The following is a 25,707-nucleotide window of genomic DNA, read 5'->3' as shown; positions in this document are numbered from 1 at the left end:
GACTCAGCGCACTGCAATGAAACATTAAACACAACAAACAGGACAATGAGTTGGGCCTGAGGACGGCCGCTCCTCTCCCACCCCCAGCTCCATTCTGCCCCTCCTCATCAAGCAGGAGTCGGGAATACCCCTCTCTTCCTGTTTGTTTATGTCGGGCTCAGATACGGGTCACAAGACCCTTGTTCCCTGACGCCTCTGTTTTCCTAAAGTAAACCAAAGAACACAAACGCTGACAGTTCGGATGAGTTCGTGCTTGCATTGAAATATGGACTTCTATATTCATGGACTGGGCGGGTTCCTGCATTTGCGCGGGTTCGGCCTGTTTTCCTCCATTGTCCGTCGGAAGCACCTGTCTCTGCTCCTCCACGGGAAGAAGGATGTGTTTCGCCGCACGGGGTTAATACAAGGTGAACTCATTCATAAAGCTCAAGGCCCATTAGAGGTGTGAACCTTTTATTCCTACCTGTCTGATGAAATCATGGAGTGGACAGGAAGCATGAGTAGAAGACAGGCAGAGAAATGCGCTCGCATGCCTGGTGGTGAGATCACACTTGGAATAGAAACAGCTGCATGTCACCAGCTTATTCTGACGGGAATGAGACTTCAGACTCACGGAAGCATCGCCTGATGACTGGTTGCAATGTCAACAACATGTTAAGGGTTGCACCCTTATCTGAGTCTAAAGAATATAAGACAACAACCATTTTAAAGTCACCTCATATGATCTGAGTCCACACGCTCAGTGCTCAGTGCATTTGAATCCTCCACATTAATAATAGTCGCCGGCGGCCTCACGTGGAGACAAAACAACACACAGGCAATAATAAGGATGCTGTGAAACACAGAGATCCCCCCTCGGACCACCTCAGACAACAGGATGTTATTGAGGATCCAGCGGGGGAATTACGGCGCTCACGGAAAGCGGATGTGATTGGTGCACGAATGAGAGGAAAGGGTGATCGTCTGCGTCAGCGCGCGTGTTTGTTCAGAGTTAAATCAGCCGGAGCTCCAGATTTAGACACATGTCACTGACAGGCTGACATCCATTATTTGTACTCTGCCGCTCAGACAAGTCCAGCGTCGTCCGGCGGTGACTTCACCTGTTCCTGCTCAGGATGACGCCAGCCACTTCTAATGGGGCTCTGTCAGTATCTATTCAGACCCAGGTCCTCCCTGCAGAACCGCCCGCGAGGCCCGCGCCGCCGCCCCGAGGTGCGGGGAAGTCGCTCATTGTTCGCGCCGCTCCCGTTGAAAAGCGAAAGAGAGCACTCAGGTTTCCCAAAGCCGAGGCGGTGACAGAGCCGCAGATTAAAGGCCGGGTCGGCACAAAGGCCGGCGGCGTTGGCTCGCCGCTGCGCGCGCTCGCCGTCGGACCCGCGCCGACCGTAAACGCCAGGGACGAGTCACAGTCTGAGCAGGGACGGTCAGAGCGATCGCTATCTCTGTGTGGCGCTTTTAAACCCGGCAGGCAGGCAGGCAGGCAGGCAGGCAGGCAGGCAGACAGACAGACAGAGACACAGACAGACAGGCAGACAGGCAGACAGACAGACAGACAGACAGACAGACAGACAGACAGACAGACAGACAGACAGACAGACAGACAGACAGACAGACAGACGCATTGCCAGACAGGGACGCTCTCATCAGCGGAGAGCCTTTGTCTTAACGAGGCGGCTGAGAGGAGAACAAAGCAGGGCTCTAATCACACTTTTGTGGTTTGTAATCACTGAAGTCCACGCTGAGCAGAGAAATGGGCTGAAAAACATGAGTTTCTCCTTGTCATTACACAAACACTGGCCTCCAGAGCTCATCCTCCCGACACATCTTCTCTCATGTTCTCCTCAGCCTTTGAACCTCACCTGCTTTGTTTGTCCCAGAAGAAAAGGTGTGTGTGTGTGTATGTGTGTGTGTGTGTGTGTGTGTGTGTGTGTGTGTGTGTGTGTGTGTGTGTGTGTGTGTGGCCAGGGGAGAAAATGAACATATCGCTTGTGTGCAGACAGATATCGTCCTTTTAAAAGCAAAACAAATATGTGTGTGTGCGTGCCCTGTAATTTCACTGTTGACATGTGCACTCACAGCGAGGATCCGGGACCCGGGTAATGACTGGGGCAGGTACCGCTGGAGACAGGTGCAGGACAGGGCCCGTCTGACTCGTCCTAGAAGAGAGACTCAGCGGCACCTGATGATGTCAGCGACGGAGTTCGGCTTTTATGTGGAGGGATGTGGCGACGATGCTCGAGTGATCACGGCCCAAAAAGGACAGGTTCGTTTGAGGTGTGGGACGCGTCTGATTTCTGTGTGTGAAAAAAAATTCTTAACCAAACTCACGCGGCCGTTCTGGTGAGATCTGTGTCAGCAGCAGTGGCCGCAGCGGCGTGTGAACGTGTGGAAGCAGCTCACGCGAGCCGGTTGCATCAGACGACGCAGGGGCGACACTTGACTTCCTGTATATTTGGGGTATCAGGAAGGAAGCTGTGGAAGGAAGCTTTGTCTGGGTGGAAAAGAGAGAGAGAGCGAGAGAGAGAGAGAAAGAGAGAGAGAGAGAGAGAGAGAGAGAGAGAGACCATGCCTGTGGGCCTTCACGGGTTCCCCTCCATTTGGTAGATGGCATCCTAAAATACACCGTTCTGTGTGTGTGTGTGTGTGTGTGTGTGTGTGTGTGTGTGTGTGTGTGTGTGTGTGTGTGTGTGTGTGTGTGTGTGTGTGTGTGTCCTTCCCAGGAGGCACATCCCACCACTGGTCATTATTAACAGTCTGCCTTAGTAATCAAGAGGAAGACAAAACATTGTGAGGAGCCGTATAATAGAGTCAGGTGTGGCTCCTGGGGGTCTGGGACTTCCTCTGCTGCACCTTTAGTCAGTCACTGGGAAAATCTACTAATATGCTAATATACCAAAATAGCTGAGAGCAGGTGGAACTAAAAGGTAGAATGAGCAAAGGGAAAAACTTCACAAGGCCGATTACCAAGGAAGGACATAGAAATTAAAGAATGCATAAAATGGCCACAACTAAAGTGGATCCAACAAAAACAAAGGCTAAAATAAAAAAAATCGATTCAAACTGAGCAGCTGTGAGTGTTTCGGTTGCAGTGGTTTCGCTTAGTGGGCCCTGATTCTGAGTGTGACTTATAGACGGGTGATGCTGATGCAGATCTCCTCCTGCAAACACACTCTGACACGCTACCTGTGCAGGTGAACGCCTGCCCTGGTGTTAGCGCGAGTCGGCGTGAGCTTCGTGGCGTCGTCGCCAGCGTCGGTTTTCTCCTCGTCTCCGTGGGTGGTTTTGTCGGGTTTTTGAAGAGACATCTGTTGTGAAGTGCGGCGGCATTCCAGCGATAATAACCCTCGGCCTGTCGGCGGGAGATCCTCCGCCCGTGCGGTGCTGACATTTATTCACAAATAGCGGATGAATGCCACCGCTTCTGCCAGGTCAGTAAATCTGATCCCTAATCAGCCTGTCAAAGGCCGGAGGAAACGAGTGGCTCCTTAAACCAACCAGAGAACAAGGCAATGCACTTAAAGGGACGCGAAATGGACGGAGAGGCTGAGAAACAGCCCAGCAGGGGGGGAGAAAGTGAGGGTGACGCGGGTGAGAGTTACGGCCGGAGCAGAATGCAAAATATTCCTCCTGGAGTCGGCCATAAAAGCTGAAGGAAGGCAGACGGCGCGTCAAATATTACATTCGTAAGAGGTTATAAAAGGGGCTCAGGCTGCGGCCCATTGTCCTCAGCCACAGGGGAGATGACAGGGAAGGAGTGGTCGCCTGCAAGAAAGGACCCGAGGCGGCTACAGACCCGAGCGTGGAAATTACAGGGCTGAAGCCGTCCACGCCATTGAGAGGAGCCCCAGGCGCTTCCAGCCCCGAGCAGCTCTCCATCTCCAGCCTCTCACTCCTCACAGCTCCCGAAAGCACTCATCAGTCATTTCAACAAACACAAAGCAACGTTTCACTACCTAAAGCCATGCCGTAATTTCCTTGCGACTACTTTGACCCATGTTCTTCAAAAGTAAACATGCTAGACGGTACATCATATCGCACCCGAAGCGGCTAAAAGAGAAACCGTGTGGACGCACCAGAACCCGGGCTTTTCTGGGCACCAGCTCACGTGTTGCTAAACGCCACTCATCATCCTGTCATTCTAGGAATGTCAGGTACTCGTGGCCGACTTCCAGCTAACCGCAGAGGTGCGTGTGCCCACGCTCGCAAACATCCACCCGCACACAAACAGTAATCTGGCTACGATCGCACAGACCTGCGAAGCAGTCATACTAAAAAGCCCATGCTGTCATTAGGCGCATTACTCACGCGGCACCTATGAGTAATGCGCCGCGCGAGGAGAAGCCTCGGATGCAGCGCCGAACACAGGGTGATGAATGAGACGACTGAGAGCAAAGAGAGACGGCATTCGAAATTACACGGTGGCTCGTTCCGGCGGCTGTAATTAGCAGCTCGCTCAGGTGTGGCGGGAGAGGAGCGCCGAGGCCGGGGGCCAAGGATCCGCTCGGCAGTGTGGATGCGATGGACGCACAACAAGGAGGGATTGATTGCATCAGAAGCACCACAACAAGAGAGGGACAAAGGGCTGAGCTTTAGTGGCTTCATTGTTCTTTGTTGCAGAGTAACTGGACATAAACTAGCTTCCAAATCATCTCCTCCTGCGTCGTGTCACTGCCTCCCGAGCACGTTAGTCTGGCCTGAAGATGGAGTGGACTGTCAGGGAATGAAGATGCATTCGTCCGATCCGGACATAGCTGTGTGACAGGCAGCGCGGCCCCTGGAGAAAGGCCCCCGCCCCGGGGCCGGAGGCTGGTGCACACACAAACACTGTCCAAGGAGGAGCCACGGGGGCGGGGGGGAGCAGTGGGAGGGAGCACGAGAGGAAAAGGGAGTGTATCTGCCTGTCTCACACACACACGCGCGCGCACACACACACACTCCTGCGAGAGAGAAGAAGCCGCGCGCACACGCTCCGCGTTCAGTTGCAGCCGCCGGTCACACGCAGGTACACAGGATACTGAGGTCGGGGCGAGTGACTGAGAGAGAAAGGACGCGACTGAGAACAGCCACCGGTTGCTCATAGGCACGCAGGCGCTCGAGGAGGAGGAGGTCACGGACAGCCTGCCTTATGTGTGGCTCCTCTCACGGCTTCGCAGTAAGTGTGCAACCTCCTTCTGAATGGATCTCGACCTCCGCTGGCTCCAGACTCGATCTGGATTTTATTCATTCTCTACTTGTGCACAGTCGTCCGTGTGGTGTGGGTGGGTGGGTGGGTGGTGGGGGGGCGCCGTCAAGAGTCTCCCCGGTCGCTCGGTGTCCTGCGAGACACAGCTGTGCCTTTGAGTCATGTCTCCAGCTCTCAGAATATACTTTCTGCTTTGTCACTAAGTTCAGCGGTTTCGCTATGAGCCGTCAGACAGTCATTCCGAATCAGCTGCGGTGACACACTTCAGAGAAAAGTAGAGTGAAATGTTCATAAATCTCACCTCGCTTTACTTTTATCTGCTCCTTCACATCTGTTGTTATTGGAGCGGGCGTACGTGCGTAGCCTAGATTCCTCTGCGTAATAATGTGTAATTGTATAATTAATCAGATGCGTTAAAGTTTAGATTTGATTGTCTTTAAAAGGAAACAGCAGCGCTACGAGCTAACCAACCAGTGTGTGACCAGCTGCAGCTTATCTACCACTATCTCTAACTGATGAGCCCTAAAGGAGGATCTGAAGGCCGTGCATTGTCTCTTAATTACCAGTCTGCGCTGCTGCTGTCTGTCTTTCACTTTGCACTCCTGCGCCGCCTCACGCCGTCGGCCGCGGCGTCGGACAGAGTGAAAGAGAAAGACAGCTGGCCGGGCGCCACAACAGAGGCAGTTCAGAGGAAATCTGCTCGATTCGCCGGGAGCGCCGGCTTCCTCGTGAAAGTGGTCCCGGTCAGCGGTCTGTGGCCACGGGTGGGAGCGCCGCAGGATGCGAGGGGCAGCGGGGGGGCGACGGGGCACAAGGCACCAAGGTCCCCCTTTGAAGTTTGTTTGTCCGGTTCTAACGGACTTGCTTTCGGGTACTTCCTTGTCTAATGTTCCTGCGTCCTCCACAGGCCTCCTCTCAGTGCACGACGGCCATGCCAGCCTCAGAGAGGTCACCGCGGAGCGTGGGGGTCACCGCCGCGGCGGTGACGCCGGACGCCCACGGGGCGGAAGTGTCGGCGTGGAGCGAGGCCGACTTTGAGGAGAGGTGCACGTACATAGTGAAGGACCAGCCTCTGGAAGAAGAGGACAAGAAGCGGGGGACGACGAGAGCCGAGAGGTCCCTGCCCAGAAACCTGGCCCTGAAACGCTGCCCCGAGTCAGGGGAGGTATGTGGAAGAGCAGCCACCCCCTGCCGAGTGTGTTTATGTTGTGTAACTCCTGGATTCCTGGACGCCAACATCCTTCCATCCAGGAAGTACTTGACATGTTGTTGTCTAATTCCAGCCTTTTCCTCTCTAAGCCTCTCAGCACTCAGCCACAGATCTCTATGATTAGCAGCTACCTGGGCTTTTTAAAACGTCGTCCAGTGGCACCGCTGATGATAGAGCGTTGGCGCAGCTGGGTTTCCCTCACGCGCCTCAGGTAATTTGAGGACTGAGGGAAAGATCTTTCAGGCGAGATCAGAGGAAGCAGTCCGAGCGTCTACAGTAAAAGACCTGCTCAACCGCTTCGGCCTTCCGATCAGGCCTGTCTGGAGGCTGGTTGACAGCCAAGAACGCGGTGCATTACGGTAGCATGGGACACGAGGGAAGCTCCACCAGAGCTGCAAGACAAAGGCGATGAGAGCAGGGGCAGCTGGGTAAACGGGGAGGGGGCTACACACGTAGTGGTCGACCCAGATATGAAAGAGAGAATACATTAGCACGGCTTCGGGGGGGTTGTTGGACACAGGGCTGGAGGTGCCGTCGCCCGGCTGAGGTGTGTCCCTGACACCTTATCCCCCCCTCCCTGGAGGCTTGCGAGCGTGGGGTGAGTTTCACACCCGCAGGTAGCAGAACAGGAGTCGTGCTGAAACATTTAACATGGTGAAGAAACTTAAGGGAACGCCGCTGATTGGCCTTGTGAAATATTCAGCATGGGAAGGCAGGAGCACGCGGCGCCGCTCAACTCTCGTTTTCTGGTTGGGCCGCTCTCGTCCATTGACTGGAGGCAGTTAGAAGAAGAAGCCGACTTCCTGTTAGACGGGGGGGTCACAGCAGAACAACTGCATTCCCAAGAATCTCATGCCTTTGATTATGTTTTGACTTAAGTGCATCCGGCTGCTTGTGAGCTACTCTGTTTGATGATGTCATGTCCTCCTCGTTGCACAGGTGCGCGGCGTCACCAGCAGGGAGCTCATTCCCATGGGGACGCGGTTCGGCCCCTTCGTGGGGGAAAGCTACACCAGCGAAGCGCTGCCCGAAGACACTAACAGGAAGTACTTCTGGAGGGTGAGCGAGCGTGGATCTGTGTGCTTGCGTGTGAAATTCTCACCTCACATCCTGTGTCTCCATCTGGAGACGCTGCTGTGACACGAATTGTGGTCGGCATCGCACATCCTTTTTTTTTTTGTTATTTTAAAGCATGGCTCCGTCTGCCAGCCAGTGCTTTTAAACGCGGACGACGCGCCGATCTGCGCGCACGCCCGCGCACACGCACAGCTGTTTGGTTTCTGTGACGCAGCGCTTCGCCTCTCGGCAGCGGCGGCGCTGCCGGTAAACGCGCCATATACGCGTGTCCGCGCTGCGCCGGGCTCTCTGACTCTCGCACTGACTCAGCGAGGAAGTGGCTTTGGGCCTGAGAACCCGCTGTGTCACAAACCAGCGGCGCGCGGACACCTTCCATTGCACACAAGCGCCCAATGCGCTCTAGTCGGCAGCAAACATGCAACCGATGCAAAGCTGGAAACAGCCATAACAGACAAGCGTGTAATATTATAACAATGACTCAAAGGCGGTTTCAATATGTAGCAGGCACAAAGAGCAGCTTTAGAAAACAGTAGGAGGGCATTTAAAAGGTCAGCCCACAGACAGAGAAGAAGTGGAGGTAGCAGACCAAATATTACAACCCAGTCATACAGGTTCTGATTCTGATTCAGCGTTGCCTACGTAGCTCTGGATGACTTTTGTGCAACTCAGCTGAAACAGCAGCCCATATTTACCATAAGGGCATCGGGAAACCTGCACGCCTCGGGCTTCCCAATCAGAGAATGACCTCGTCTGTGTCTCACGTGCCGGCAGGTCTTCTCGGAGGGACGCCTGCACCACATCCTGGACGGCCTCAACGAGGACCGGAGCAACTGGATGCGCTACGTCAACCCGGCCCTCGCCGTGGAGAAGCAGAACCTGGTGGCGTGCCAGAGCGGCCTGGACGTCTACTTCTACACCATCCAGCCGCTCCAGCCGGGCCAGGAGCTCCTGGTGTGGTACTGCTCCGAGTTCGCGAGGCGCTGCGGCTACCCCCCGCTAGGCCAGCTGGGTGAGTGCAGTATCCTAGCAAAACGCTAGCCGCTAACAGGCGCCAGGCCTGGCGGCGGCGCTTTGAAACGTGGCCCAGTGGGTACTGCCACAATCGCAACGCCGGCAGACTCACGCACCCTTTGTGCGGAGGTTTAAGAAGTCGCCGAGTCACACCCTCGGCCGCTTTGTTGCAGCGGCGCACAAAGCGCAGGAGCGCGGCCCTGAAAGGCGAGAGGGCCTGTCTCCAGGTGTAGCCTCGGTACCTGCGTAAGATGAGACCGATTCCAGGGCTGCAGGCGGATGTGCCTCAGTTTTCCTTTTTCAGCCGCAGCACATAAAAAGTACAGGCGACAGCTCAGTCACACACACACATTGTACCAGAGGCTACACACATGAACCAAAACACTACTTTACACTTGCGTTATCACGTTATCTGGGGCGCTGACAGAATTCTGGCACCACTCCCTTTATTTATTTGGTTTAAGGAGGAAGAGGGGTAGGAAACACTTCAGAAACTACTTGAACTTCCTGACAAGGTGACTTGCTGACAGATTGATATCTCACTGAGTGCCGTGCGTTTGTTTGCTGAGAGGGATGGGGGGGGGGGGGTGCTCTTATTTACGTGGCCTGATGTTAGCTGTGTTGACTCAGATTGAATTCAGATGATGAGTTGCATCATGTGCTGTTTTCCACATTAGTAAGCGTGTTTTAGGATTATTAGAGTCACCCTCTGCTTCCTGTCCTGCACAGCTGAGCAGGCCTTTATTGCTAATAGCATACTGCATTCCTGCGTCCTGATCAGACGCCTATTGTTTCACTTCTGGTCTCAACAAACACACACGGCTGCTTAAAACACGCAACGACCCCACATGGGAGTCATGCATGAACACTTCAATTTCATGCCACTGAAATGATGATGATGACATTCCAATATAACAGGATTTTGCTTCATATATGTATTCTTTGTTATTTATTTGTCCCACAGAACAGAGTCAAGCTCAGAAGAAGACAAGTAAACGAGGTCACAGTGTGTCAGAAATCCTCCGAGTTGAGCCTTCCAGGTCTCCGTCCATCTGCTCCAGGCATCGAGACGATGCATCGCCTCAGACCAGCCTCGCAGGGGTTTTACCCTCGTGTCCTCGCCTGCTCTACCCAATCCAGCCTCCCTCAGACCACAGCTTTGCACCCCTGCCGTCCCGTGGACCCCCCGCTGCCAGGCACCCGGACCTGAGCAGCCCTGTCCCCTCTTTGCCCTTCAGCTTCCAGCACAGTCAAGGGCCTCTTGTAGCAAAGTCCTACCAGGAGCTGTGTGCAGCCAGTCAGGTCCATCCTGCTCTGAAGCAAGCTCCCTACTATCTGCCTCTCTACTCACTGGGCTTTAACAGTGTTCTACCTCACTCATACCCGCTCATTGGGGAGCGGCTGAAACCTCACCTCACGCTCTCGCCGCATTTGCTGCCTTTTGATGGCTTTCCTAGCCTCCTCCATCCTCTGCCCAGTGAACACAAAGACTTCACACTTGCACTATCTGACACCAAACCAGACCTCGTTTTTCCTCCAACCTCCGAGCGCAATAACAACAACGACCTCAAATCGAGAAAGACAGACTACCTCAGGACACTGTCGGACGACCTCAGAGATTCCAAACGCTCCCCATCAAGTTACATCCACACCGACCTTAACACATCCGCCACAGCCAGCGCTTCGTCGCTGGTCCCCTCACACCGTGAATCGCTGCCCTCTCTCTCACCCAGAGCTGGATCACCACCAGTGGGCACCGCTGCCTCCTCGGACTGCCTCCCTTCCAAACCCACTCCAGCCACCCAAAGCCAGACCTTGAACCCAGTGGACCTAAGGAGACCCAAACAAGGCGAGCAGACGGCCGGCTACAAGACACTGTCTTACCCTCTCACCAGGCAGAATGGAAAAATTCGGTATGAGTGCAACATCTGCGGGAAGGTCTTTGGGCAACTGTCAAACCTCAAGGTTAGTTTCATTTCACTGAATCAAGCAGAATAAATCGGCCACCAGTTTCAGAGAATGATGTCAGTTTTCATGTCTCAGGTGCATCTGAGAGTTCACAGTGGAGAGAGGCCATTCAGGTGCCAAACCTGCAACAAGAACTTCACTCAGCTGGCCCACCTGCAGAAACACTACCTAGTTCACACAGGGGAGAAGCCACATGAATGCAAGGTATGGATGAGGGCATCGGGTAGAGTTCTGTTGCTGGAAGTGGTCCGTGTTCAAACTCTCTGTCTCTGTGTTGACACAGGTTTGCCATAAGCGATTTAGTAGCACCAGTAACCTGAAGACCCACCAGCGGCTACACTCGGGCGAGAGGCCGTACCAATGCAAGACCTGCCCGGCCCGCTTCACCCAATTCGTCCACCTCAAGCTCCACAAGCGCCTGCACTCCGGGGAGCGACCCCACCAGTGCCCCCACTGCCCATGCGCCTACCTGCACTACTGCAGCCTCCAGGTGCACCTCCAGGGCTTCTGCCCGCTCTCCCCCTCGGCCCCCCACGCGCACCCCGCCGAGGAGCTGCAGCGGGCCAACGCCGAGATCCAGCGGTTCGACGCCAGCGAGGCCGCGGGGCACTTCGAGACGTTGGCCGCCGAGGCCGAGATGGGCAACATGAAAGTGTCCGATCTGATACGCAAGATGGAGGCTCGGCGCGACGGCGACAGAAGGGAGGCCGAGCTCAGCGTGTACAAATCGGCGAAGCGGCGCTCAGATGTCCGACTGCATCAGCACAGCCCTCTACCTCTGCATTCAGCCATCATCAAGCTGGAATCAGGCTGCATATCACAGCCCTAAGACACCCTAACTAATCCAGCCATATAATCCTTACAGGTCAACTCAGCAGCTGTCTGTCGGAAATAAAGCCTTATGTCGATCACGGGCGGCCTAGCGCACATACTCTACAGAGACTAGAGTGAGTAGCATGTGAATAATATAAATACCAGCAAGGCCTGGGACCAGTGATCTAATCAATATATTTCTGTTAATTTATTCTGGTATATTATTATTATTATTATTATTATTATAACATGTATGAAACACATTTTCTGCCTTTTGTTTTGTATCTAGAACGGAACAAATACTATGCAAACAAACCCACTGTGTTTAATTTTGCTGTCTTCCTGTTTGTGCGCGTATTTACGCTCCTCGATTAAAGTGAAAATGACGTTACACATGCACGGCTACGTGTTGTGACTAAGTGAAGTGTTGAGGCGATGACACAGATAAAAAATGGGCTGTTTCTCTGGAACAAAGGTCCTTGGCTTTGTGCATCGCACAGATGTGACGTATGCAAACATCCTGTTATGATTCTTGGAATACTCATTACCAATAGGTGTCAACTCTTCATCCAGTAAACATAACACACATGACAAAATTATCTTTACTATCAATACGAGTCTTTATACTCTAAACACACTTTAGTTTTACAGTCACTCGACGTTTTATTGAGTTAACTGTTAAACAAGCAGGATACTGGAACCGCTTAATAAAGGCGTGACGCAGGTTATTTATTCGTTTTTAACTCATTATTCTGATTAAAGCTCGTGCTCGGGCTTAGGTGTGAGGACGCGAGCTGTACCATTCCCAGGTCCCTTTAAACCCCGCGCGGTGACGTCATCTATTTTTGACGGGGGGCAGAGCAGCGGGAGAGGACGGCAGCGGACGCACTCAGGGTGTAGGATGCCCAGGATAATGTCGCCGCGGTGTGCTCGTCCCCGCCGGTGCGCGTCGTGATGAACGCGGCGGAGGCGGCCGCCCGCAGGACCCCGTCGGCGGCCCGCCGGAGCGGGTGCTGGATCGCGTGGTGCCAGGCGGCTCTGCTCGGCGCGTCGGCGCTGGTGATCGCGGCCGAACGGAGCGCTCGTAAGTGGGTGGAGGGACCCCCGGCGCTCGCGCGAGCGGCCGGCGCGCGGGGCGACGGCGACTCGCGCGCTGCCGCCGTCGGGCTGCCGGACGCACGCGCCCGCGTCGGGCCATTTCCGGCCGCGGTGAATTGGAAGCGCTGCCCGGCGGCGAGGCTTCGCTGCTGTAGCTGTAGCTCGCGTCGGACAGACGATGCGTGCGGCGATGCTAAAGCGCGGCTGTTAGTGAATTTGCTCGTCTTTCAACGCTGCATTGAGCAGAAAAGGCAGCGCATTGTTAATGCGGCTCCGTGGGCCAAACGGGGCCCCTGGTCACGCAGGGGTCACCCGGCAGAACCACACCTGAAAACCTCATCATCCAGTCAAAGCCAGTTCACCGCTTCTAGACTTACCTCATCAAACAACACATTGTTATTCTGATGATCTTTTATTACTACGTTGTAACACTGTGCAGCGCTGGATGATGATCTCCTGACTAAGCAGATCAATGATGCAAGGGCAGGTCAGCACACACAAGGTGACTGGATGTGTTCAAACTATGACTTTGTGTTCAGCTGATACAGTGTCCCGGCAGATATAAATACCCCCTGCTGCTCGCAGGACTCCAGCTCCTCTTTAAAATCGGATCCACTGATCTGTTTATCACTGACGGGGTTTCCGGGGCAACTGTCGCTATCTGACAATCATGTGACTCCTCTCACACAAAGTCATTGTTGCCTGTGCGTGTCTCCTGTATCTCTTGTTTGTGTCAAGTGATCTACTGTATAGGGTTTTACCTTTGGAATGAAGAGACGCAGTGGGCGGGCCTCACGCTTGGCCTCTTTTTACCGGGAACGGCAGTGCAGCTGATAAGTGCGAAGTGGTACTATGACGACGGTGACGACCGGCGATGCTACCTCACGGTCATACACACTCTGCACCTGGGCATCTTCAAAAGGTGAGATCCCACCTGTTCCAGACATGACCAGCAGTATTAATAAAGTGCCTTCACTCTAGAAACAGGGGGTTTGACCGACCCCCCCCCCCATAACAGGTTAGAGGCCGTCGCTACTCAACGCTCTGCCTCCCTCTGCTGGCAGGTTGTGGGACTGCATGAGGACCGTGCTGCGCATGCAGGGCTCCGTGGCGGAGCTGGGCGCCGCCGTCATGCAGCAGGCCGACGTCGCTGCGCTGTGGCTGCTGGAGGCCCTCATCCTCACGCTGCCTCAGAGCCTGCTGCAGGCCTACGTCGTGGTGTCCACCGACGTGGGCGTGGCGTCGCCAGGTAACGCAGCCTCGCCGCCGGGCGCCCGCCGCACGTCCGCCGCGTGAAGCCTAATCCCTGTCCCCGTCCCGCCAGTGGCCTATTGCTGCGGCCTGTGCGTGCTCTCCGTCTCCTGGGCCCTGGTTCTGTACGGCAGAGCGTGCTGCCTGATTCGACCCGGCCACCTGGCCATGCCGCCGGCCGCGCTGCTGTGCCAGCTGGTGTGGAGGGCGGGCATGCTGGGCGCCAGAGTGACCTGCCTCATGTTTTTCGCCAGGGTCTTTAACTGGTGGGTCTGTGGAGTAGCAGGTGAGATGACCTAGGAGTGATCGGCCCATTTAACTGCACCTCCTCCTCTGCATCGCACTGTACGGATCCTCTGCTGCGCTTGGTCGTCCCCATCTTTTTTTTTTACTTTTATGTCGACCTCCAGGTTTCCACTGGCTCACGGCCTCCTTCTGGCTGGTATCACAGCAACCCGACATCTGTACCGGCCCCTGGTGCTGGCGTGCATTCAACGGCATCATGGGCTTCGTCCACGTCTTCCTGTTTCTAAACGTCAAAGACGGCCCGTCGCGTTTCCGCATGGCCAGCTTTTACACGGTAAGATCCGACTTTTACTGTGAAGGCTCTTATTAGGTTTTGTTGTTTGATGACTGATCTTGCAACCTGCTCTCCTCCCTCAGTTCATGCTCATAGAGAATGCCACCCTGCTGTTGGCTGCCTCCGACTTCCTTAGTGAAGCATCATGGGACAGCATGACCCTTCCCATCACTGTGCTGTGTAGCTTTCTCCTCGGTGAGTCACCCTCTGTATTTAAACTGTTTGTTTCGGAAATGATTTGCCTTCAATGTTTATATGTTCCATGTTTATAATTAGACAAATGTTAACAGAACTGACTTGTTTACGTAGCGTGTGAGTCATATAACCGCAATGATGATTTACCTGGGTTAAAAGTCATTTAATGTAAAATATTTGGTTTTCATAAAAACATGTGTAAGTGTTGTTTCCTCTTGAAGTAGCTGAACCTTATTTAATAAAAAAACTGCATAAGCAATTAGCAGTGACAGAACAGGTAAAAATAGGATGGGTTTTGAATTCATTATTATTCAACTAATGAGAACAGTAAAATGATGACTAGCTGATACATTTTAGTTTCTCCAAAGCTTGTATGTATATTTAATGTAGGATTTCTAATCAAGTACTGGCACAAGAGGCTTATGTGCTGCTATATGTCTTATTAGCCACTAGGTGTCACTGTAACATATCCCATGTCCTGACATCAACTTTTCCTGTGCTTCCCAGGTGCCTCCTCTCTACTGCTGTACTACCGGTTCCTCCATCCCAAATCCACGGAGATCTCCCAGGGTACCAACCACAACCACATGGGCAGCACTTGCATAGAACAGGGGGAATCCTCCTTCTCTCTCGGGGACAAAAGCCTGCCCGTTACCTCCATCCAAAACCACGGCAGCTTCTCCCTCTCGGGAGTGGCCGGCTCTCTGCTGGAGCATCCAGGCGTCTGCGGCGGCCACCCCAACAGCGCATGCCCCTGCTACCATCACCACTGGCTGCTGATTCGACTGGCCCTCAAAACGGGAGACCTGGGGAAGATCAACAGAGCCTACGGAGCCGGCGGGGCGGCAGCTATACTGGACGTGGACGAGTTTAACCACGATTTCAAGAGTAACGAGGGCGTCACGATCACAGGAGGAGGCAGCTGCGAGGGCGTTTCCACGTCCGAGTCCCAGGGGAAAGGCCTGGCGCCGCTCTCCGACTGCAAAGACGAGTTCCAGAGCGTGAGTGAGCCCACGTCGACCGAACAGCCCGGGGACGAGGACGACAGCCTGGAGATGGAGAGCCCACTGGAGTCGCCCGTATCGGACTTTAAACGGAGCTCACCAGAGGGCAAGTCTGTGTTTGGAGACAGTCCAGAGCCGTACTTCTGCCCAACGGAGTCCAGTTCAACCCTGTACTTCAGTGCTGACCCTCAGTCTCCCAGCAGTGCCAGTAACCCCCGTTTGGACCGGGACATTGGGGGTCCGGACCAGGGCGCGCGTCTTAACTCCATCCCCAGCGATCCTGCACTTCACAGAGATGTCCGTGGGCTCATGGGCCGGGTCGGGCCACGCTGCACATCCACACCTAAGTTGGACTCTGGACTGTTGGACTCCCCTTCCAGTGTTCCTCACCTTACAGGTCCAAGGAGGCAGCTCATAATGTCCCGCAGGGATAAGGACAACTTCTAGCTTTGCTGTGACAGAATCAGGGAACGAGCAACAGCCGCGTACCATTAAAGGGGCATCTCCTCAGTGCTGTAGGACAAGAAGACCGGTTGAAGGTTTCACCTCTTATGACTACAAATGTACTACACTGTGGGGCAGAGCACAGTATATGCAACAATACTGAGATAATGCTAGACTCGTTTTTTAAAAGCAATGCACTTCAAAACTCAGAGAGGTGAAACCTTTAGCTATGTTTTCATCACACTTCAAAAAGGTATTTAAAGAGCTAATTAGCCACAACGATGGTGTAGAGCTCAGACGCTTCCAGGTGACCGAGAACGAACACTAGTTCTGACAGATTGTAATTACACAGTAAGGAAGCAGCCATGACTTATATCAGTAATCATAACTAGATCCACACAGCTGCTTTATGATCTCAGGCAGCTGCTACTACCTACATTACATCCTGACACTGCTGTTATTAGCGCTAATAACTGCCAGCTGTTGTGAGAATGGAGAAATGATTCCTACTGTAGATGAGGACGGGGCAGATGCATCTTATGTTTGAATCTTTAACACATTATCCTCACGTCACAGCACTAGCCAGGGATCTGTCGGCTTCTTAAAAGCACAAGTATCTAACGTATCATGTATATTCTTGCTGTGATGTTTTGTTAAACTACTCCCAGTCCCTGTACTTTTTGTATGACGTCATTAAGCCATGCTTCGAGCAGGGCTAATTCTGTCAAGCTGGCAAAACTGTGTCTCAGGCACTTATTTTAAAAAGCTTCCAAATATCTATTGTGCAACAACTTGTAGTGAATTGTTGTGTCCTTTATTGCAATTTGTAGATGACAAATGCATTTTTTGCGCATTACTGTTCCACAAAACACAGCAGTGAAATGACGCTGGGTTTCTGAGGTAAACTGCCTCTATGACACTTTGAACTGTGAAGGCCCCTGGTGGCTTTAATTAAGCAATAAATGGCATTTGGGTGTCTGTTTGTAATCATTTCAACTTTGACAAATTATTTAATATTTACTGTAAGTAAGTTGCATAACAAGGCTGACCTTTCCCGCAGTGTCCTGCTCTGATCTCTCGCGTCGAACACAACTTATTGTGTAAATGGCCTCAAAGAAGGTATTTGCGGCACTCGCCCTTTAAGACGACGCGCATGCGCACACCGGCGACAAAGTTAACTCCTGAACTTCGTAGTCAGGAGAATTGAGATTTATAAAATAACAGGATAAACAGCACCGGGCTAACATGGCGTTCCGCCGAAGGAACAAGAGCTACCCTTTCTTCAGCCAGGAGTTCCTCATTCAAAACCACGCCGACATCGTCTTCAGCCTGGTGATTTTCATTTTGATTGGACTGATGTTTGAGGTGAGATGAGCCCTTTTCTTCCCTCGCCTCACTCAGCTGTTCTAAGATGGGAAGCCTCCTGCACGGAGCTAAAGTTGCGTTCCACGAAGAGCCGTCGCTTTGGGGTGAACTTTTTGCTCGCCGGACTGCGGCTCAGTCGCATCCGCGGGCGCTTTGCCGTCTGTTTGTACGCGTTCTGCGAACAATGAGCGTTTCTCCGCTCGGCGCTAGAAACACGCAGCGGGGCATAAAACTCACCCTTTACACGTCCACGGCTAGTTTAGTTAAAGGCTCTCCTATATTTTAATATAAAGACGTATAGGCATGTGAGTACTGCTGGAACCCGTCTGTTGGTATTAACACACGTTGTTATAGACTGCACATCATAACAGATTTGCTAAAAATCACCTGTTTTTACCAATTTGACACGTCTCCTTCCAGTTTCCAGCGAAACCACTCCGCCGCAACATTTTCAGTCCAACTTTTGGTCAAGCGCCACCGAAAACTAAACTAAAATAGGAAACGTTTCACGCTGACAAATAAAAGCTGCACAGTTGGTTTTCATTAATTCTAGAACAACTCTTCGCTTTTTATATATTATTTTGAAAGGGCGTTACGGAAGCGATGCGACTGTTTGTCGCTAGCTCGATGCTAACAGTTAACTGCCACGTCTCAATCTCGGAGTTTCAGCTGTTGGCCGCCGTGGACTCGGAGGCTCGAAAAGTACCTGATGTGAAGGGAATTCACCACCGACACACAGCGGTTCACTTAAGCAAGCGTCCGGGTAGTTAACGTCCAAATTACCGCGCATATATGCTTTCGTTAGCAAGGTTTCGGTCCGGAAGCCTGGTTGTAATTGCACAGCTGGTCGAGTTATAATAAGATGGAGATGTTCTTCATGCTTGACGGTTCCGAAAAAAGAGAACTGAGCAGCGTTGGGTTTTAACTTTGAGGCTTTGAGTCACTTTGAGGGGGATGACTTTTAATACTTATGTGGGATGGATTAACATTTGTGGTCGGGCCACCTGTAGTTAATAAGTTTATTTGTGATCATTGTTATGTTAAAACTATAATTTTACTCATCATCCATCATTATTTATCTTACTCTTACCTCAGTATGAGAATTTGCTGCATGTAGGGTTGTTGTAAATTGAATATTGGTGAAAAAAGGCAAAGAAAATAGCTCATTGTTCTTTGAGAATAGTTTTTGAACTTCTGATAGTTATCAGTTACCAGTTTATCAGTCACACAAAGAATTAATCTGTGAAATCTAAACGCCTCTTTACTTTAACGGCTTTGCTTCAGGAAACGCTGCACGTCATTTGTGAGGATGCTTGACTGAAATAGTTTTGGGAGGTTTCCAAGTCCCAGGTCAATACAAGTCACGTCACGCCGCGCAGACTGTGCTCAGCTGTAGCTGCAGGAATTCACCTCAAGGAGCTTATTACATATAATACACCTTTAGTGCACACCCCCACGTGTTTTTGTATTTGTAACTAGCAAATTTACTGAATACGTTACAACTAACAATCATCTCCTCTAATTGCAGGCAACAGCCAAGTCGGCCATACTGTTCATTCAGCCTCAGTACAATGTCACCACACTATCAGCAGGTACGCCGTGCAGGTGACTGCTGCTGTATCACATCTGTGATTATACTCTGAATACAAAAACTGCTTCTCCAGGATGTTTAACACACCTGTGACCACTAATGTGTGTGTGTGTGTGTGTGACCTTTCAATGTGTGCCTAGAGGGAGAGGTGACGTTTTACCATTACGGCTGGAAAGACTGCGCCACCATCCTCTTTTATTTCTTCATCGCTATCATCCTGCATGCAGTAGTGCAGGAGTATCTTCTTGATGTGAGTATCTTATGGGAATAACAAATTATTATTAATTAATTAATAATAATGCATAGTTAAATAAACGCGAACTGCTGATTATGACTACAGTACATTCACACATACTGTAGAGTGAAAATAAGACATGAGATGCTTCCCCTAAAGGTGTTTGCCCACAGATGCACATGTGAAACTTAAGAGGATGAAAAAAATTGACTAGTTCAAACGTACCACGTAAAAAACAGACATTAGCAGTTTGCTGGCTGGAATTGCTTTACTATTCTAAGGAGAGGTATTTGATCCACCTGAAAGAAACAACACGCTGATGGCAGAAGGCTGGTTTTATTTTAGCTCCATCAGCCCAGTTTCCAGAGGATTTGAAAGAATTCCTCCTCAGAGAACGGTTTAAGCTGCAGCCATAAATAGTATCTGGTGTCTTTCCTTGTCCTAGTTACGTGAGCAGCGGTGACACTTCCTTGTGCACGACACTGACAGGTGACACCCATTATGACTGAATATGCGTTCACATGATCTGTTGTTCTGTCACACTGCAGAAAGTGAACCGGCGTCTCCACCTCTCTAAGAGCAAGAACACAAAGTTTAACGAGTCGGGCCAGCTGTGTGTGTTTCACTTGGTGTCCAGCGTGTGGAGTTTTTACATCCTCATTACAGTAAGTGAGAACACACCATTTCACAACAACTACAATGTCTATGACAAACACTTGTGAAGCATTTTGAAACGTTTTCTTATGTTTTCCCCACACAGGAAGGATATATCCTGCACCCCAGCAGCCTCTGGGAGAACTATCCTCATGTACACCTCAGGTAGGACTGATGCACGTAACTAACACAATAACCATCTGTGTTAACGTGCATTCTAAATGCCACGATCTTAATCATCTCTCTTCTCTGATCAAGGTTTCAGGTGAAGTTTTTCTACCTCACTCAGCTGGCCTACTGGCTGCACGCCGTGCCAGAGCTCTACTTCCAGAAAGTACGCAAGGTCAGTACGGAGGCCCTGGGAACTGGAGGCGTTCAAGAGTGTGACTAGATAAGCTGTGTGCGTGTCTGTGTGTGTCGGGTCGTGCACGGTCATGTGCATTGGAGAGAGGAGAGAGACTGGGGAAGAACAAAAGGTAAAAAACATTGGTACCTTTGCAAATAAATGCTGTTTGTTTTGCAGGAGGAGATTTCTCGCCAGCTGCAGTACATCTGCCTGTATCTACTGCACATCGCTGCAGCCTATATGTTGAAGTATGTGACTGGCAGAAATATGCACAGATAACGAGACCTCGTTATTAGTCACCTTTAGCTGTTTTAAACTTGAAGTGGATGATTAGCAATGAACCGTTTCTTCACCTAATGTGTCTATTTTTGCCAGTTTGAGTCGTGTGGGTGTGGTGCTACTCTTCCTTCAGTACGTGTCAGAGCTGGGCTTTCACATCGCCAGACTTTTCTACTTTACTGATGAAAACCATCAGAAAATGTAAGCAGCCCCTTGCCATGTTATTGGTTATTCCAGGCTATTGAGAACTCATCTCCCAGCTCATGGTAACGTGACTGTGCTGTGCTCAGGTTCGACCTGTGGGCCGTCAGCTTTGTGTTTACACGCATGGCCACTCTGACCCTGACGTTCCTGGCTGTTGGCTTTGGCTTAGCTCGTGCCGAGAACCAGGTGCTGGACTTGGAGATGGGCAACTTCAACACGGTGCTGATAAGGTAATGCCTTACGTCAGCAGGAAGCAGAGAGGAGAAAAAATGAACTATGTCCCACCTTTGTTGATAGTGATTCACTTTGTGGCACTGTTCTTACCTTTTACTGCTTCGGTCACTACTGCTAAATGAAGTAACGGAGACACATCTAGCCATTAAGAAAGTGTTATGTGCAATGTTTTTATACTGACTTGATAGAAAATGTGTCTCCAAATGGATTGATGGGTGTTCTAAAGTATAGCTTAGTTTTTATTTGTACACTCCTGTCTTTATTACATTAGCCTCATTTTGTAAGTGCCCACTTACCCTAATCCTGCCTTGCTCCACTTCAGGATGACTGTTCTACTGCTGGTATGTTTGACCCAATCCTGGCTACTCTGGAAGTTTATCCGCTTCCAGCTGAGGCGCTGGAGAGAGTTCAGGCATGAACAGGCTGTCCGCAAGAAGGCCTCCACAAAACAACCCCTACGTCCTCTGAAGAGAGATTCATGTGAGTATAAACAGAGCCGAGCATGTTTCAAAAAGCTTCCAACGAAGCAAAGCAACGTTACACAGGGTTGTAAGCTCCAGGAATGTGACTTGTCATGATTACAGGCCCCATCAGTCCCTGCTTAGTTTCTCTCTGGTATGTACTGCAGTAGCACACATTCTGACTTTACTTTTCTCTGCCCACCAGTTGGTCACCATGAAAACGGAGTTCTTAAAGCTGAGAACGGAGCATCTCCTCGGATCAAAAAGCTCAAATCCCCCTAAAAGTAGTGCTCTGACCTGAACAATGGCCTTAGACCACACTAAGGTTTCTCATCAGCACAACAGGGAAGATGGCAGCCACTGGCCACCAGCCTTCTGGTTGAGCATGTCCTGATATGTTGCAGGGACTCAGTTGCTACAGACTTAGGCTTGAATGCTGAAAACGAAACCCAAGGAAATCCCTCGAACCCAACAGACATTTACGCTTCTCATATCAGTATTTTTTATACATCCACGCAGCCTGTCCCATCCTAAGAAGCACCATTGTATGCAGAATGATTACAATATTAAATGAAAACAGTATATGACACGTTTCTGTGTCACTATTGAATGTGTTAATGCATATCCTCATAAGTACTGTATTGGTTTTAGTGTCGTCTGATGTTGAGCCGGCTTTGTTTGTTTTTAGTCTGGTCCATTGGAGCAGAAAAGTGTTACTGATGATATGAGCTTACTGTATCCTGGCCTTAACGTTATCCCTCTATCACGTCAAAGGGATTCAGGCTCTTCCCCTTGATTTACATCTGTCTAAAGTCCTACATTTTTCACTGGTCACATAACAGAAGTGTATTAAGTATGTATGTTGGATATTACCGCATGCCATTCCATTTTGTCTCTTAATTTTTTTTGTTAATTACTTTATTAAATAATGCAATTTTCTGAAATGAGGTGTGGACTCCTAATGTTTATATATTCCTAATGTACCTTTTTACATAATCATACTGTAAATAAGGACACATACATGGAGCATCAAATACACTTCAGTTGACTTCCACTGTTCTTTTATAATGCACCTAAATGGAGGCTTTGAGGTTAGTAAAAATATCTCCTTTTTTATAGCAGGTTAATTTTATTTTATGTTTAGAAACATTCAAACACAGTTTGGTTCATTCTATTACTGTTAGATTCATTTTGGAAGCAAACCTGACATCACGATGATTCTGTTAGTTCATTACCTGATAAAACAGCAAGAATAAATTGTTGTAATCTGTACATCAGTTTTTTAGTATTAATAACTTTAATTGGAGGGTGAAATCGCTGATACCAATTAAGAGTCCTGCAGGTCACCTGTGTGGATCCTTTCCGTCTCTAGGCCCAGCTTCTGACGCAGGGACTCCAGTGTGCTAGAAGGAATCTGGCTGGAGTTGGCCTCCAGGTGTTTGAGCACATACTGGTCAGCGTCAGTCAGAACAAAACGATGACTGAAGACTGAAACCACAGATTAAAGCATTAGCTTCACACCACAGTTAACACCCTTTGGGAATGAGGTGATGGTAACACATCAATAGTCAGGCTGGTAAATTACCTTCCACAGTGGCTCCAATAGCAAAGTCTGCAGGTGAGTAGAACTCCGGATTTTCCACGGTGGAGTTTGGCTTTGGGATGCGTGTCTTTTCCAGGAACTTGCCACCGATGATGCCCGAGTTACGAGAGGGCTTTTCAAAAATACTGATCATGTCATTTGACAGGAAGTAGGACAGTATGAAACGGCGGCCTTCATCTTCAGGATTTGGGGAATCCTAGAATGTCAGAAAGACAGAGCAGCTTAAGCATAAACACTCTGTTGTCATTGGTTTCAAGCATAAACTCACCAGTAGCAGTATGTTAAGCTAAAAATACATCCACAACTCACCAGCATGGCACTGTAGCGCAGCACTTTGTGGTCATTCTCCAACATTTTTAACACATTCTTTTTAGGAGGCGTAGGAATCAAATGCAAACAATTCTGAAGAGTATCTTCAAGTGAACCAAAACCATTGTGAGGAGGAATCTCCTGTTGACACAAACAATGCTTATGTGTGATGGTAACAAATATGAAACCATTTTCAAATAATAAGAGAAAGTAAAGGACTTGATGTTTTTACCTTCTTCCTCTGGCCCTGCTGTGTGTCCGCCTTCTTCGGTACCTCACTGGGTTTCATCTCTATGTCAGGGTGGTATCTCTGGAAATACTCTTTAGTGAAGTTATCGCAGTCATACAGCAGGAAGCGGCGGCCAAGCAGCGTCATTGTCTGACCCACCTGGAAGTCTTTGGGTGAATAGTATTCATCCACTTCATGTTTTGTGACTTCAAGCACACAGCTGGGAAAAGTGACTGAGAAACAAGAGGTAAGTAAATAAAAATATCTCTGCTTGTTTTTTAAATCAATTTTTAAGAGCTCTTCAGTTTGTCAGATAAAATTTCATGTTTTAATTATTCATGCCTTTGAATAGATTTTGCACTTTCCTCAAATTTCTGCTGACCTGGTTTGAATGTCTTGGCCAGCCTCTGCCTGCGCATCAGGATGGGGAACGGATCCCGGCCACTGTTGGGTTCATGGACCTCCCTCACCTCCACGGTGTCGTCCACCAGGTAATACTGGATGGTGACAGGCTTGGTATCTCCGTACAGACAGTCACTGTCATCCCACAGGGCGAAGAAACGGAGCACCTGAACGAAAGCCTGAAGCTAGAACTGCTGTGCAAAAAGATATGTATGCTACACAGACAGAAATTCATGCTGCCTACGCTACCGTTGCCCACAGTTTGGAACAGAGGCAACCTCCCTTACCTTGCGGTCCATGGTGAGAAACTGGTGCATGCAGTCCGATTCGGAGGGTGTTGTAAAGCAAGACTGAGGTTTTTTGCGGAGTTTGCTGTACGGATCCTCTGGCATGAGCTCAGGGTCATTCAAAACTATGCCCTCACTTTCCATAAATTCCTGCATGGAGTAAATTAGAGGAGACAGAAGTATATTTATAATAACAAACCTCTTGTGTCCATATTTTGTGTTACCTACACATGTATCACTATCACACACGTCTATAATGCAAGCGCATAGGTGAGTGTTTTACCTTTGTAAAAACGTCACACTGTGTGACGTGGTACTTGACCCCATACACCTCCAAGTCCATCCCAAGGTTGAGATCTTTCCACGTGTAGCACTCTCCAAGGTCATTCTTGGGCAGACGCTGCCGTTTGATCCGCTTCCCCTGTGGTATTCCGGAGTTTTCCACCTCCGGCTCAATGATGCACATGCTGTCATCTTCCAGGTAGTAGTAAATGACCACAGGGCGAACGCGGTACATCTCCTCTGGGGAATGCAAGATGTCCTCTTGAAAGTACGCATAGAAGCGCAGCACCTGCAGGACGAGACACCCACTGGTGAAATCCCCCACATCAAATACTAATCTCACACCTCGAGGTGATGCTGCACCTTCTTGTCAAGGGCCACGTGAGCTGGGATGAAGTCTTCAGTCAGGTCCTTGTCAGAGGAACCGTACGTGAGGTCTGGGAGCTCCGCACCCAACTCACGGAGCTCCTGCTGGATCAGCTCCTCCGACAGGAGAGGGTCCCGTCCGATGCCCACGGCGGGGCGCCGGGGCAGAGCGTAGCCGTTCCTGTAGTCCAGCGTTTGGGGACGGTGGAACGCGGACTTCTGCAGAGGCACGACGTCGAAACCACCACGAACGGAACAGATAAACAAGGTGAGAATGAGGCAAAGTGCCGCGACAAACACGCAGCTTTTCAATTCAGCTGCTAAAGTGACGCAAGAGTGTCACGTGACGTGTAGTTATCGATAAACTAGCAAACACATCGGAGGCAAACCATACCTTAGTTATGAACACGCAGCTAATGTTAGCTAGTTAGTTCCTCTTGTTTTAACTGACTAAACTAGCAACTAGTTGCTAGTTAGCCAACTAGCATTTTCTTACCGTTGTATCCCGAAAAGTGTATCCAGGTAAAAACGGTAACCCGTGGCTGCTCCAGTTCCAGGACATTCTCAGTAGTTCAGTATTTTCTGTAAACTTGAAATATTATTATTTTCGATATACGTGCATTTACCGAGCTGGGTTATGTTGGCGTGTGAAGCTTCAAGACACTCCACTGGCAAGTTTATGGTATCCATGGAAACGAATCGACCCCCCCCCCCGAACCCACATATGAAATTAACTAATAAATAACATCAACTTTAAATAAAAAAAACCCCTCAAACCTATAGGCATTACATTTTGAATGTAGATCGGTAGACAACCATTACTGCTAATAATAAAAAATATTATATTGCAATTTATTCTGTAAAGTTCTGCATAGTTGATTACATGTACAACAGTTAGTATTTTACATCGTTACATAAAATTATATTGCCCTCAAGTTATAAATAGTTATCGTAGTGTATCTTTTAAACAACTTGTTACACGAACTGCAGAGCGCTACGTCTGCCACCAGGGGGCGAGCAACGCCAG

The 25,707-nt window shown here is 50.2% G+C and overlaps 4 protein-coding genes across 6 annotated transcripts; 3 read left to right on the top strand and 1 right to left on the bottom strand.

Moving 5' to 3' along the window:
- Positions 1–4,903: 4,903 nt before the first annotated feature.
- prdm1c (PR domain containing 1c, with ZNF domain) lies at positions 4,904–11,654 on the top strand. Its single transcript, XM_029140907.3, has 7 exons — positions 4,904–5,152; positions 6,090–6,347; positions 7,332–7,451; positions 8,241–8,478; positions 9,445–10,445; positions 10,524–10,652; positions 10,732–11,654. The coding sequence occupies exons 1-7, from the start codon at positions 5,126–5,128 to the stop codon at positions 11,275–11,277; spliced, it is 2,319 nt and encodes a 772-aa protein (XP_028996740.1). The 5' UTR covers positions 4,904–5,125; the 3' UTR covers positions 11,278–11,654.
- A 449-nt stretch (positions 11,655–12,103) lies between these two features.
- On the top strand, positions 12,104–16,820 carry xkr5a (XK related 5a). 2 transcript variants are annotated; one of them, XM_029140908.3, is made up of 7 exons: positions 12,104–12,345; positions 13,098–13,281; positions 13,424–13,608; positions 13,684–13,896; positions 14,021–14,190; positions 14,274–14,385; positions 14,893–16,820. In XM_029140908.3, exons 1-7 carry the CDS (start codon positions 12,216–12,218, stop codon positions 15,834–15,836), a joined length of 1,938 nt encoding a protein of 645 aa, XP_028996741.1. In that variant the 5' UTR covers positions 12,104–12,215; the 3' UTR covers positions 15,837–16,820. The 2 variants fall into 2 exon arrangements, with proteins under 2 accessions (XP_028996741.1, XP_028996742.1); XM_029140909.3 differs by having other exon boundaries at positions 12,193–13,281; positions 13,378–13,608.
- Positions 16,821–16,988: 168 nt separating this feature from the next.
- On the top strand, positions 16,989–21,669 carry tram2 (translocation associated membrane protein 2). Its single transcript, XM_029140913.3, has 11 exons — positions 16,989–17,198; positions 18,727–18,790; positions 18,930–19,039; positions 19,573–19,689; positions 19,785–19,843; positions 19,937–20,021; positions 20,202–20,272; positions 20,400–20,504; positions 20,594–20,737; positions 21,064–21,221; positions 21,408–21,669. The coding sequence occupies exons 1-11, from the start codon at positions 17,079–17,081 to the stop codon at positions 21,482–21,484; spliced, it is 1,110 nt and encodes a 369-aa protein (XP_028996746.1). The 5' UTR covers positions 16,989–17,078; the 3' UTR covers positions 21,485–21,669.
- A 142-nt stretch (positions 21,670–21,811) lies between these two features.
- Positions 21,812–25,383, bottom strand: efhc1 (EF-hand domain (C-terminal) containing 1). 2 transcript variants are annotated; one of them, XM_029140912.3, is made up of 10 exons: positions 25,177–25,383; positions 24,678–24,899; positions 24,316–24,603; positions 24,033–24,182; positions 23,726–23,912; positions 23,347–23,576; positions 23,115–23,255; positions 22,788–23,001; positions 22,527–22,690; positions 21,812–22,437 (listed from the first exon to the last, which is right to left on the bottom strand). In XM_029140912.3, the coding sequence occupies exons 1-9, from the start codon at positions 25,240–25,242 to the stop codon at positions 22,530–22,532; spliced, it is 1,659 nt and encodes a 552-aa protein (XP_028996745.1). In that variant the 5' UTR covers positions 25,243–25,383; the 3' UTR covers positions 21,812–22,437; positions 22,527–22,529. The 2 variants fall into 2 exon arrangements, with proteins under 2 accessions (XP_028996745.1, XP_028996743.1); XM_029140910.3 differs by having other exon boundaries at positions 22,550–22,690.
- Positions 25,384–25,707: the final 324 nt, after the last annotated feature.

Source organism: Betta splendens, chromosome 24 (assembly GCF_900634795.4).
Source record: "Betta splendens chromosome 24, fBetSpl5.4, whole genome shotgun sequence".
NCBI classification, from domain to species: Eukaryota; Metazoa; Chordata; class Actinopteri; order Anabantiformes; family Osphronemidae; genus Betta; species Betta splendens.
Note: the sequence above shows the minus strand (reverse complement) of the source record. Positions and strands in the feature narration are given on the sequence as shown.